At 45.7% G+C, this 13,989-nt stretch overlaps 1 protein-coding gene across 3 annotated transcripts; it reads right to left on the reverse strand.

The window, feature by feature from the left end:
• Positions 1–2,819: 2,819 nt before the first annotated feature.
• Positions 2,820–10,937, reverse strand: LOC109776831 (sec-independent protein translocase protein TATC, chloroplastic). Of its 3 annotated transcripts, none has more exons than XM_040403815.3 (4): positions 10,521–10,937; positions 9,142–9,402; positions 4,045–4,335; positions 2,820–3,205 (listed from the first exon to the last, which is right to left on the reverse strand). In XM_040403815.3, the coding sequence occupies exons 1-4, from the start codon at positions 10,920–10,922 to the stop codon at positions 2,996–2,998; spliced, it is 1,164 nt and encodes a 387-aa protein (XP_040259749.1). In that variant the 5' UTR covers positions 10,923–10,937; the 3' UTR covers positions 2,820–2,995. The 3 variants fall into 3 exon arrangements, with proteins under 3 accessions (XP_040259749.1, XP_020191087.1, XP_020191086.1); XM_020335498.4 differs by having other exon boundaries at positions 9,142–9,413; positions 10,521–10,922; XM_020335497.4 differs by having other exon boundaries at positions 9,142–9,434; positions 10,521–10,922.
• Positions 10,938–13,989: the final 3,052 nt, after the last annotated feature.

Here is a 13,989-nt window from a genome sequence, read left to right on the forward strand (position 1 = left end):
AAGAAATATACTGGGCACTGCACCACTTTCTTCCTTGCCGCGTCCTTGAGGTTGCTCTCATTGTCGTACTCACTGTTGTTGTGATCCTTTTCTGACTCTGCCGTAACCTAGCCACTTTCTGCCTCCTCCACCTCTCGTTGTGCTACCAAGGCCGCACTGACCACTTGGTTGGTTGCCGGCAAGTAAAGCAATAACGGTTCCTGGGATTTGGGTGCAACCAAGGTAGGCACAGACGATAGGTAAGCCTTCAATTCTTTTGCAGAGCTGCATCTGCTTCTGGGGCCCACTTCATATGCCATGTCTTCTTCAAAATTTTGAATAATGGCAGGGCATGCTCGGCAGACTTGGAAATGAATCTGCTTAGCACGGCAACGCATCCCGTCAAGTGCCTCACATCTTTAACTGTCCTTGGCGCTTGGATCTGCTCAATGGCCTTGATCTTGTCGGGTTGGCTTCGATCGCCCGATGGGACACAAAGAATCCAAGTAGCTTGCCGGAGGCAACACCAATACACACTTCTCTAGGTTAAACTTCAAGTTGATCTTGCGCAGATTAGCAAATGTCTCTTTCAAATCCTGGATAAGGGTGGCCTTATCCTTGGTTTTGACCACAATATCATCCATATAAGCTTCTATATTTCTAGACAACTGTGGCTCAAAACCAATCTGGACTGCTCTTGCAGAAGTGGACCCGGCACTCTTTAATCCGAAAGGCATGCGAACAAAACAGTACATACCACATGGAGTGATGAATGATGTCTTCTCCTCATCTTCTTTGGACATGAAGATCTGGTGATACCCGAAATATGCATCCAGAAAGGAGAGCAAATCACAACCTCATGTGGAATTCACGATCTGGTCGATGCGCAGCAACGGAAATCGGTCCTTCGGGCAAGCCTTGTTGAGATCTGTGAAATCAATGCAAAGCCTCAATTTCCCATTCGCCTTCTGGACCACCACTGGGTTTGCCAACCATGTAGGGTGCAGCACTCCCCTGACTAAACCAGCTGCCTCTAGCTTCTTGATTTCTTCGGAGATGAACTGCTGCCGCTCCAAGGCCTGCTTCTGAACTCTCTGCTTGACGGGTCGGGCATGTGGGAAGACAACAAGGTGGTGCTCGATTACCTCCCTGGGAACACCGGGGATATCAGATGGTCGCCAGACAAACACATCGATATTCGCCCACAGAAAGGCAACGAGCGCTCTTTCCTATTTGTCATCAAGGGTGGCACTGATGGTGAAGGTACCATCAACGCCAGCCAGCCCTGCCGGGACCTTCTTCACTTGGGGTGCAGCAACCTTGAATCTCTTGCTGTTGGAACACTCTGGCGCGTCGTCAATGGGTGCCATGCACTCGGAGGGGGCATGCTTCCCGGACTCCTTGCCGGAGGCCCTACAATCCCTCTTCTTTCATTTGCTTTCCTTGGCAGGAGCTGCTGCTGCCGCAGTCTCTGCCGCAACAACATCACGGTACATCTTGTCTACGCAGATAATTGCATCCTTCTCATCTGATGGGATAGTGATGACTCCCAGTGGCCCAGGCATCTTCAAAGTGTTACAAGCATAGTGGGATGCTGCCATAAACTTAGCCAGGGCCGAGCGTCCCAGAATCCCATTGTACGGCAGGGGGAGATCAACTACATCAAACACAATCTTCTCAGTCCGGTAGTTCAGTTCTCCCCCAAATGTCACCGGCAACGTAATCTTTCCACCGGCAACGTAATCTTTCCCTTGGGACGGCTCCTGCCGGGATTGACTCCTTGAAACGTGTCGGTAACCTCTAGCTCTTCTTCTCCTATCTAAAGCTTTGTGATGACTGCCGGGGAAATCAGATTCAACCCGGCCCCACCATCCACTAACAGCTTTGTGACCTTGAGGTTGCGAATCGTTGGGGAGACCAACAATGGCAAACACCCTACCGCAATGGTGCGGCCAGGTTGATCCTCTTCATCAAGGATAATGGGCGTGCCGGACCACTTGAGTGGCTTCCGGGCCTCTGGCGTTGGTTACATAGCCCTGAAAAAATTGGAGCAAGCCTGGCCTGAACTACCCAGGCAAATAATTAGCCTGCCAGACGTCACCTTTTGGTCGCCTGGGCGGGTGGCGGTACTAGCCTAGAGCTAATCCAGTTATTTATAAGTAGGATCTAAGCCGTTTGTCACTATTATATATATTTTTTATCCCTAGTGAACTCCAAACAGCAGTGCGGCCAGGCTACAAAAACCAAAATCTCAGGCGCAGGCAGGCAACATTTTCTCCCAGGCACGTGGCCCAGGGTAGCAACCAAACTGATCCTTATTCCACAGAAACTTCTTCATAGTCAGAACAAAGTTGCAAATGCTTCAGCAAGATATTCTTCGGAGTCATAATAGAGTTGCAAATACTTCGGCAAGGTATAGTCATATTGGCTTCACAGATGGCCTCCATGTATTGAGGAAATCTTGCCTGTAGATTGTAATTTTGCACCTTTGGAATAAAACACTCATTTACCCCGTAAAAAAAATGATACATCACTAGTGTAGTTACCCTATTTATAAAATACTTCAATCTCAGAAGAGGGCCAAATAATGTGCTCGTAGATGAGAAGCAGCCGGGTTAATTTTATACAAGACTATGTTACAGTGGGGGACCGTGACCACTCGGACCAATCAACACAGCTATGATTTCTAGTACACTATGTGAGAGTGGGAGATAAGCAAGTATAATAAGCTTATGTAAGCAGCCTGTAAGGATTAAAATATAATTTTTCTGCTGCCGTGGAGGGAAGAGAAGAGGAGAGAGAAAAGGAGCCAGCTGCAGCACGTGCTACTAGGCACTATGTGAGTGGGAGGTGGGCCATGTATTAATGAAGTAGCACATCTTTGTATCTTACTAGTATACTTGAAGGCTACAAAGTTGGCTATAGATGATATGGCAACGTCATATAGCCATCAGTTGGTTGTACTATTAACCATGCTCTAACACACAATACCCAATCACTACAACGCTTGTTGCAGTTAGCGCCCAGTTAGCCTGACCATCCACGCACCACCCAAGTACAGACCAAGCAGTGGACCCGCCAAAAGCATCTGAGTCAAGGGATCAGTCGAGGGCGTAAGCACAGCCGCAGCAACCACCGCACCAACAACAACATACCTCCAGATTGAGAGCATTTGTTCGCTGGAAACCAGTCCAACTTGCCCCAGCAACAGCTGGATCACAGGGACCTGGAAAAGAGTAGCATGGAAATTCATTATATTTCTCCTATATATTACAACAACAACAACAACAACAAAGCCTTTAATCCCAAAAATAGTTAGGGTAGGCTAGAGGTGAAACCATAAGATCTCACGACCAACTCATGGTTCTGGCACATAGATAGCAAGCTATGATAGTACTATTTGCTGTGCAGGTCTATGATAGTACCATTTGCTTATCAAAGGAAGGAAAGGCAAACCACCAGCTCATTTTGATAATCAGATAACGATTTACTCGGACATGCACATTTTGATAATCAGATAACGATTTACTCGGACATGCACGAGTGCCAATTCCAGTTATCAAGATTCAGCTACTGACTGGAGCATACATGATTAATTTGAAAAAACCACGACAAGTATTTTAGAATGGAGGGAGTAACAATATACTTTCTAGTTGTTCATGAATTGGTCCACATGATCACTCATGACAAGGTCCAAAACACAAATGACAAACTAGATCCGGTGGAGAACTTTCTTGACAGGTATAACTTTGTCTGCACATACAGACTTAATCCTTTCTTCTTTTTTGCGGGGAACATAGAGACCTAATCCAACACAACCTATTTGTGGTTACGAAATCCAGTGTCTTCATAAATGACACCTACCATTTTAAAGCCCTTGCAACAACCTAGTAAACCTACAATGAAGTGGATTCTCAGCAATGTCTGCCACATGAACATCCGTGTACATAAACTTAGACAGAACATTACATGATCCAATGTTTAATTTTGGTACAATTGTAAGCAAAGGAACACTTTCCAACACCCAACTTAATATCATGTTCTAAGTATAGAGGCCATGTTTACCTGAAAAGATAATCCTGTGCTGAACAGAAGCACAAGTACGAACTCAAAGTACTGGTCTATTGACCATATCGATTCCACCGCTCCTTCGGCATAATTCACGAAGAAGTTCAATGCTGCTGGAGCAAGAACAGTGTAGGAGAATAAAATGCCAAGGTAGAACAGAACTGAAGAACCCAAAACAATGGGCCCTAGGAATTTCCGCTCGTCCTTGGTTAAACCAGGGAGAACAAATGCTATGATCTCGTACAAAATTATAGGACTTCCGATTAGGAGGCCACAATAACCAGAGACCTGAAGAATATCAAAAATAATAAAGAAAAGCATTACTTAATTTGCTTTGACATATAACCATGGAAGAAGGATGCATGCTGATTAAAATCGGATACACAAGGAGTAACATACATATTACTGTTTTTCATATAGACTAATAACTAATATGAAATCCAGTGGTCTTTGGAGCAGTTTATAGACTGGTATGTGTAGTAGTTTGTGCCTTGCATAGTTAGCCACCTTTTTCAAGGATAGAAGAGTGCACATTTATTCCATTGCTGCAGTCACATGTACAACCCTATGTACTAACATTCAAGTTACTCACATGTTCTTATGTAAGTTTGCATCACTAGCTAGCAATATCATGCAGAAGTTTCTAGAATTAAATTTGTGAGAGCGTAGTATCAATCACTAACCCATAGCAACTAATAAATTGATTTGAAAAAAATATACCAGTGTATTTTACTGATGTGAAAATATTACACATTTTTAAGATTTACATCCCTTTCCTTCTCAGAAACCTTGCTACTAGTGCCTACCACACTCAGCATCAAGAAACTTCTGTGCAAATAGCTCCGTCAATCCGAGATATTTATCAAGTGCTTTTGTGCAGGCACATAGGACAATCTGGTTTGTTGTATCTTCGCATTCTGATTGTAAAATATGTGAAAATGTGCCCCCAGAAGTGAAATTCAAATTTAGCTTCCCAACCATGCGAGTGAAGATTTTCATATTCTATGCAAGAGACTGTTGGTGATAGTGTGCTAGTATGTTGATAATTTCATCACTAGACGTAGTGTGGCTATAAAAGTCAATGATGATGTCGCCATTACTTCCAGACAAAAAGGGACTATGTCAGGGCGACCCTTTGTGTCCAATGCTATTCAACATCGTTGCAGAAATGTTGGCTATTTTGATCAAACGTGCCAAACAGGACGACCAAATTGCAGGGGTAGTGCCACACCTTGTGGATGGGGGCCTCTCAATTCTACAATACGCCGATGACACGATTCTTTAATGGAACTTGACCTCGGAAAGGCTACAAACCTGGAACTTTTGCTTTCAGCTTTTGAGCATATGTCAGGTCTGAAAATCAATTTCCATAAAAGCAAATTATTCCGTTCTGAAGAAGTCAATGAGACTGCTAAACAAACGTCGACCTGTTCGGTTGTGCACAAGGCCAATTCCCTATTAGATACTTGGGAATTCCGATTCATTATTGACGCCTCACTAAAACATGTCAAAGAGCGCATAGAGAAATGATCAAGCGGTTGGAAAGGCAAGTTGGTCTCTGGTGGAGGACGACTTGTCTTGAACAATTTTGTTGTCACAAACACGGTTCTCTATATGCTCTCATTTTTCCAACTCTCAAAAAGGGGTCCTGGGGAGGTTGGATTACTATAGATCCAGATTCTTTTAGCAGGGGGATAGTCAAAAGACAAAATATAGGCTAACTGAATGGAGTGTGGTTTGTCGACAAAAAGATCAGGGAGGACTAGGTATACAGGACCACCAGGTCAAAAAATGCCTTAGTAAATAGTTGTACAAGCTTCTTACCAAGGATGGTGTCTGGCCAACCATCTTTCATAATAAGTACTTAGGCCCAAAGGTTGTGTCTCAGGCATGCTGGAAGCCTATGGGTTTGCATTTTTGGGCAGGACTGATGGTGGCAAAAGAACACCTTTTTTCGCTTTGGTACCTTCGCGATGAAAGACAGCTCAGAGATTTGATTACGGGAGGACAAGTGGCTAGGAAACGCCACGCTTCGAGAACAATATCTAGCTTTGTACCGCATTGCACGCGATAAGAATGATACTCTTGCACAAGTTCCGAGCTCCTCCCCTCTGGATGTATCCTTTGGGAAGGATTTGATCGGCCCCCGCCTCGTGTCATGGCAACATCTACTATCTTAGTTGGATGCGATAATCCTGACACAAGGCCGGGATGAGTTTTGCTGGAATCTTACAGAACATGGGTCCTCTATGGTCGACTCTATGTACCGTGTGCTTTCACCCTCATAGCACACTCGGAGATTCCAGTGGACAATAATAAACAAATCTGGAGTCCAAGATACCGCTAAAAGTTAAGATTTTCACATGGTACCTTTGCAGAGGTGTTGTGCTGGCTAAGGACAACCTCGCTCATCACAACTCGCAAGGAAGCAAGAAGTGTAGTTTTTCTGCTCTTGCGAGACAATCAAACACCTCTTCTCTCACTGCAAGTTCGCGCATTCTACATGGTCAGTGATCCAAATAGCACCAAATTTGTATCTGTCAACAACGGTCACTGGCTCGACGGCATACCCAAAATGTTCTGTACACTAATAAGGTTGGGAGCGTTTGCCTTACTATGATCGCTTTGGCTATGTAGAAATTATATGGTTTTAATGATAAAAACTCTTCTCCCATGCAGGTTATCTCCCATTGTATGTGCTACACCGAATGGAGTATCGAAAGGGGGCACTTGCTTTCTAGGTGGTCTATGCTACATCGAATGGAGTACCGACCACTGTTCATGGAAGTTTGTACACAGTTGGAGCAAGTGCCCAAGTACCCAAGGAGGTTTTTACCCCAACATATGTGACAGCATAGTCTCCGGATAGGCCTCCACCACCCCCGACATAGGCATATGTAAGTGCATCCAGTGCCCCTTTGTGGTTTTAGAGTATTGACGACAAAAGTGGTAGGGCCTAATGTGTTTGTGAGTATACATAGGTGAAAGTCCCTGAAGATTTGGTTTAACCAATGATAGTGACTGCTAAAAATGTGAAGGAAACATTAAAGGTTTTGGTGCGCCCTTTAGAAGAATTAGCCGAGGAACTGAAGTGTGAAGACTTAGCTCTTTACTAGTTCTTTTTATTCCTTTCTAAGTCATAGGGCAAACCATACGGTCAAGGGGGTCGAGGTGTTAGGAAGACAATACTTACAAAGTGTGCTCAATCACAACCTATTTCTTCAACTGAAGATTTCGGAAATATTTTTTAGCGCAGGGTGTTTTCTTCGGTGTGCGAGATGATATTCTTTGGCATATCTTAGTCAAAGTCCTCGCTGAGGAATTAGGAATCCAGCTGTTTGGTTCCCTTATCGTGAGAAATTTGAGAGTTCAAATTTTCAACTGTTGTGCCAGCTGGCGATAACACGTCTGTGGGTGCGTTCTGTCCAACAATCACATCGGCCCTCGAGTTGCGGCCTCAGTTATAAATAGCCCCCATCCTCCACCATAAGTTGGTTGGCTGCTCCGTGTGAAATTTAGACAAGTGTTGTCTGAGCAACCCCTCCTCCCTAAGCCTTTGAGTGAATCCTAAGGAAAAAACCAATGACTAATAGCCGAAGTGATTGAGCATCACTGAAGAACCTGTTCGAATTCATTGAAGACTTGTTACTATTGATGACTGTGATCTTCAAGACGGATAGGTGTCGGTTCTGAAATCCAAGTGATTGCGGAATGCCGAAGAACAAGTATGTGAAAGTCCGGGAGATCTATCTTGAAGATACCATGAGTGATTGGGCGACGTCTAAATGATCTTAGCTCAAAGAGAATAGGGTGAAGAAATTGGTCTTCTAAGTTAAATCTCAACCTTCCAACCAGACAGGTCTTCTTGTATTTGTCATAGCAACTCGAACTGGGGCAACAAATTCTTGTCTTCACCGAGCTACTGGTTCTATATTATTCATCTCTATTTACTTTATAGTTGGGGTAGGACCAATTGTAGAGAAGCTTGTCCAGCATCTTCTGAGATGGTTTGGGCATATTCAGCACAGGCCTCCAGAAGCTCCAGTGCATAGCGGATGGCTAAAGCGTGCTGATAATGTCATCAAAGGTCAAGGTAGACCAAACTTGACATATTAGGAGTCCGTAAAGAGAGATCTGAATGACTGGAATATCACCAAAGAACTAGCCATGGACAAAGGTGCTCAAGTGAAAGCTAGCTATCCATGTGCCAGAACCAAGAGTTGGTTGCAAGATCTTATCTGTTTCAGTTCTAGCTTACCCCAACTTGTTTGGGGCTAAAGGCTTTGTTGTTGTTGTTGTTGTTGTTTACTTTCAATAATTTGTATCTTCTGAAGAATTTAATCCTCCCTCTTCTGGAAGTCTTTCACTAAATACTTATCTGTTCCGCTCCATTTACTTACGCACTGTTTAATATTCAGAGTTTTGGTACTGAAGTGTATCTGTCTTTACGTTAGACTTGTTTACATGTTCTGTTATGTTGTTGTGCATGCTATCTACTCTGATGACTTTGTTCTAGTTCTAATTGATTGCGTACTCTAGTTTTCTTCAGTCAGTTATATTTCAGTTCTGTTTAGTTCATTGTTCTTCGAAAAAATAGCTTTTTCAAATAGTTTCGTAAAAATCTCCTATTCACCCACCCCCATCTAGTCGATTAGACGTTCTTACAACATAGTTTCGATCTCATGTGACTTTACTTTTGTCTTTATGTCTTTTTTTACTTTGTGAGACTCTTAGCGTTGGTTGTGTGCATCCTAGTCATGCAAAGGCCGGGTGTCACACATTATGCTTTGTATCCGATGGATGCTACATTTTAATTTAATAAAAGCAACTTTATCGGAAAAAAGACGGTAAGACCTATTTGGATTGCTCAGTTCATATCGTTGTATTGTAGCAGATGTTTATGCACGTGGCAGAGTCCCCAAGCTGTACACTATGTATACCATGAATAACTTCACAATGCAATATTACTAGAACATTAAAATAAGAAATGTGACTTGGCCTTAAAGGTTCACCTTCAAAGCCAAGAATATTATTAATGGTCTAAAAAAACTACAAGAATAATATCAACAAAATACTAAGTGCAGAGCAGTTCACCTTCAATGTTGTAAAGAAAAATTCTCCAGGGGAGAGCTGCAAAAATCTGACACCCTGAACACTAACAGGCGCTTCAAGAATCTTAATTATATCTTTGGAGAAAGCAAAACAACCAATTATTGAAGCTCCAACAGCCAATACTGATATAAATATCCTCGCACGAAGTTCCTCTAGATGATCAAATATACTCATTTCCTTATCATCTGGAAGTAGCTCTTTGCTTGGATAAAGAAAATTATATAGACTACTCTGATCTTCTTCCTGTGTGACACCTTCAAAAGAATCATTTTCGACTGTACAAGATACATTTGAGCTGTCAACATATTCCAGAAATAAATTCCACCAAGGCATAATAATTAATAAGATAAGATGTAGTTATGACCAGTTAAAAAAGGCACATTATGAGATGGATTTTCCTATAGTACTTGTCTATCAAGATTGTGTTTCGTAATGCTAGAACAATAAAAGTGCATCATATTCTTTTATCCAGCTGAAAAGGGTTAACACTAGTGAACTAATAGTTCCTCAAAGTCAAACAATCAATAATTCTAGTGTACAGCTTTATTTCAGCCTGTGCCTATCCTCTTTCATATATACTACTCCCCCCGTTCCAAAATGTAAGACCATTTTTTATATTGTCGCTTTTAATTAAAGTACGGGTGATAATTTCCATTGTTTTAGCGCTGCATTTACCAAAGGCTTTGTTGCTGTTGCATTTATCAAAGGTTGACACGGTAGTGACAAGAAGGTAAAAGTTGAAACATATCATAAATGCCATATTCTTGACATTTAACAATCAATTTCTCTTTGAGTCAAAATTTTCAAAACTACCACAGTACAATACCTCTGATCCGAACTCAGTACAATAAAAATCGAACGGCGTACTGCACTTTGGTCAGAGACATGAATGGCTTGATTGTAGCGTCGGACGGAAATCGGAAAAAAGCTTTTTTCAATAAAGGGTGAATTTTATTGGCTAAATCGGACAAAAGCTATGTACGTATAGCATCGTTCGAGAACTTTCTCAGAAAATTTAGAAGACATTCAAGTGCAGATCCTCTGAAACAAACCCTCCAATTGCCCAATCAATCGTTCCACTAATACTCCTGACTTGCGAGTTCCAACTAAACTAATGGACTACATACGGAGGTTCCAATATGGACTAAATACAAGTCTTTCTAGAGGTTCCAATATACATATGGAGCAAAATGAGTGAATCTACACTATAAAATATGTCTATACACATCCATATGTAGTCTATATTAAAATCTCTACAAAGATTTATATTTAGGAACGGAGGGAATAGTAAAGCTCAGATGCCTCTGAGATCTCAACAGAACAATATACCAAGAAAGCACAAGAAGAGGCTAGAGGCGTACCACGTCCTGGAAGTGGATCTTGGAGGGTGGCGCCGAGGCTGCTCGATGGAGACTCTTCTCTTTGAGACGCTGGCAAATTCGTGTCCTGGCTGCTGCTCCCCTCAACGGCGGAACAGCGAAGGTGCCGGCGGCGGCAATGGAGGGGCTCGGGCATGTATGAGGAGAGATGGGGAAGAGAGATGTGGTGGCGACGGAGGAGGATGCTGCCGAGTTGCGGTGGGGGGTGGGAGAGCAGCGCTCCTGCGCTTCCCATCGTCTCTCGCGGGAGCTCGATAGGTGATAAACCGATAATTTTCTGCTCGCTTCCGCGAGTTCCGTGTGGGTGTTGCTTCCCTCGCTTCTTCTGCTCCCTGGCTCCTGGGATGTGCTTGTGCTGTTACCGGCCACACAAGTTCTGGCCATAAAAAGGTTTGGCACAGCTACACTTTTATTGGGTTCTGCGGTACACGAAATCACAAATCAAGCAGTAATCCTTCTAAAAATCATTTTCACCTCCCTAGATGTCGTAACGGTTGGAATCAAGGCTCCGGGACCCAAGGAAAAATTCAAACTCTAAGGTGTGTGCGAAAAACTCCATCAAACTACGCCCCGCTACTCACTGCCTCACAGCGGCGCACCGACGTGCTCGTGCGAGAGGAAGAAAGACACAACACGGCGACTTACCCAGGTTCGGGCCACCTTGCGGTGTAAGACTCTACTCGTACTTTGTGAGGATTGCCTCGCGAGGGAGGATGAACATGAGAGTACAAGGATGAACTGCCTTAGGAGGGCTCAAGGTTCGACCCCCTTCTATGGTGGAGACTAGCCTATACTTATACTGGCCTTGACCCTTTTCCCCGAAATCTCTAGGCGGGAAGGGATACCACAGCGGCCAATTTCGAAGGGGGACAGGAGTACATACTATCATGACTAAAGATGGTCTTCGCTTGCCATAGCCTTCCGCCATGACGCGGTGGTGGGCTCGGTGCTAACCTCTGCCCTGGCGAGCCGCTGCCCTGGCCTTCTTCCACCAAAGTGGCAACCTTTAGGGATTGCTTTGGGAACCTGCGTACCGTCCTTGCCTCCTTAGCACCAAAGATGAAAGCATCCTTATACGCGTCCGCTAGCGCCCTTCTGGCTCCGCTCATCGTGGCTCGCGTCACCCACGTGCATCGCGAGGCGGGGTGGCGAGCCAAGAGATATCCGCCCCGCGAGGGGCCTTGGGAGGCCGCCCCGCATGAATCCCTCGTGGGCACCTGATGACCCTTGCTGACGCTCGCCTCGCCAGGCGAGGGCCCTCGGGAGGGTGTTGTTCGCGGAGCCTTGGAGCTAGGCCGCGTCGGGCCTTCCGACGGTGCCACGCGATGGGCCACAGGCAGATGGGCCTGGGTACCCCTAGTCCCACGGGCCCGACAGTAGCCCACGGGCCTGCGACGCGCGCGGCCCCGCCCATTGAGGTAGGGGGCGAAACGGTGCGGGCCCTATCCACCTGCGGGCCAGGTGCGACGCGTGGCACGCGATGGGGCGTGGGACGCCCCCACTTCCCCACGATGCCTCGGCATCCGTCTGGACTGACATAAAGCCGGTCATGCGAGGCGTGCGGCCGCCATTACCTTATTGCGCGCCCATCCACAACACCTTCCTTCTCGAGAAAGCTTGCGCCCTTCCCGTAGGGTCCTGCGCCGCTCCTGTTCCATTGCCGCCATGTCACCCCTGAACAAGAGGAGCAAGGTCGTAGCGGCGGCGGGCAGCCGAGCGGGGCTGGAGCCCGCGCTGGGTCGATCCACGGTGCTCAACCGCGAGGGGCTCGACAAGGTCCTCCCGATGATCGCGGCCGACTCCAACGAGTGGAGGGCGACGAAGATTTGGCCCGCTTTGCGGCCTTCCACCAAGCTGGAAGCCACCACCATCGCCATTCACCTCCACGCCCTCTTCTCCGGCTTGCTGCCTCCATTCTCAGACTTCTTCAATGTCGTGCTTTCGCATTATCAGGTTCATGTGTTGCTCCTTGACTCAAAATTTGTTCCCATCCTTTCCTCCTTCGCATTCCCGTGCGAGGCCTTCGTGGGCGTCGCCCCCTCGGTGGCGCTGCTCCGCCACTTCTTCTTTCTGCGGCTAAACGCCGATACACATCGCTTCGGGTGCGTGTCGCTTTGCGCCGTGAGCTTGACGGTGGGAGAAGGCATCGACATGGAGATCCGCCCCGATGTGGTGGGCTTCCGGCAGCAATGGGTATACATTGACACGGCTCGGTTCTGTCCCTTATTGCAAACCCCGTCGTCCCCGGCGGAGGCAAGCTCTGGGTGGGGACACAAGAGGCTCGCTGACCCGAGGCTATCGCGGGTCCCAGCGAGGATGGCCAACCTGAGGGAGGCGGGATTGACGGTGACGATGGTGGTGAGGGAGTTCATCCGTCGGTGAATTGCCCTGCTCCAGCGCCATTCTCGCCCCCATGTGGACCTTCGCTAGCCCTGGAGATGCTATGAAGCTCCAAACGGGTTGCCTGCCCCCCGACGTGATGAGCGGGATGATACGTCTCCAACGTATCTATAATTTTTTATTGTTCCATGCTATTATATTATCTGTTTTGGATGTTTTATATGCATTAATATGCTATTTTATATTATTTTTGGGACTAACTTATTAACCTAGAGCCCAGTGCCAGTTTCTGTTTTTCCTTGTTTTTGAGCTTCGCAGAAAAGGAATACCAAACGGAGTCCAAACGGAATAAAACTTTCGCGATAATTTTTCTTGGACCAGAAGACACCCAGGAGACTTGGAGTTCAAGTCAGAAGAGCCACGAGGCGGCGACAAGGGGGGAGGGCGCGACCCCTGCCTTGTGGGCCCCTCGTGATCCCCCTGACCTAGTTCTGCCTCCTATATATTCACATATATTCCCAAACAACCAGAGGCATCCACGAAAACACTTTTCCACCGCCGCAACCTTCTGTTCCCGTGAGATCCCATCTTGGGGCCTTTTCTGGCATCCTGCCGGAGGGGGATTCGATCATGGAGGGCATCTACATCAACCCTATTGCCCTTCCGATGAAGCGTGAGTAGTTTACCACAGACCTACAGGTCCATAGCTAGTAGCTAGATGGCTTCTTCTCTCTCTTTGATTCTCAATACCATGTTCTCCTCGATGTTCTTGGAGATCTATCCGATGTAATCTTCTTTTGCGGTGTGTTTGTCGAGATCCAATGAATTGTGGATTTATGATCAGCTTATCTATGAATATTATTTGAATCTTCTCTGAATTCTTATATGCATGATTTGATATCTTTGTATTTCTCTTCGAACTATCAGTTTGGTTTGGCCAACTAGATTGGTTTTTCTTGCAATGGGAGAAGTGCTTAGCTTTGGGTTCAATCTTGCGGTGTCCTCACCCAATGACAAAGTAGGGGTAGCGAGGCACGTATTGTATTGCTGCCATCGAGGATAAAAAGATAGGGTTTACATCATATTGCTTGAGTTTATTCCTCTACATCAT

Source organism: Aegilops tauschii, chromosome 3 (assembly GCF_002575655.3).
Source record: "Aegilops tauschii subsp. strangulata cultivar AL8/78 chromosome 3, Aet v6.0, whole genome shotgun sequence".
Lineage (NCBI taxonomy): Eukaryota > Viridiplantae > Streptophyta > Magnoliopsida > Poales > Poaceae > Aegilops > Aegilops tauschii.

Coding starts and splice junctions, on each gene's coding strand:
- LOC109776831 (XM_040403815.3), bottom strand. CDS start 10,922: ATGGCCAGAACTTGTGTGGCCGGTAACAGCACAAGCACATCCCAGGAG. Junction 9,403..10,520: donor AGATCCACTTCCAGGACGTG/GTACGCCTCTAG, acceptor GGTGTCACACAG/GAAGAAGATCAGAGTAGTCT. Junction 4,336..9,141: donor TTTTCTTTACAACATTGAAG/GTGAACTGCTCT, acceptor GATATTCTTCAG/GTCTCTGGTTATTGTGGCCT.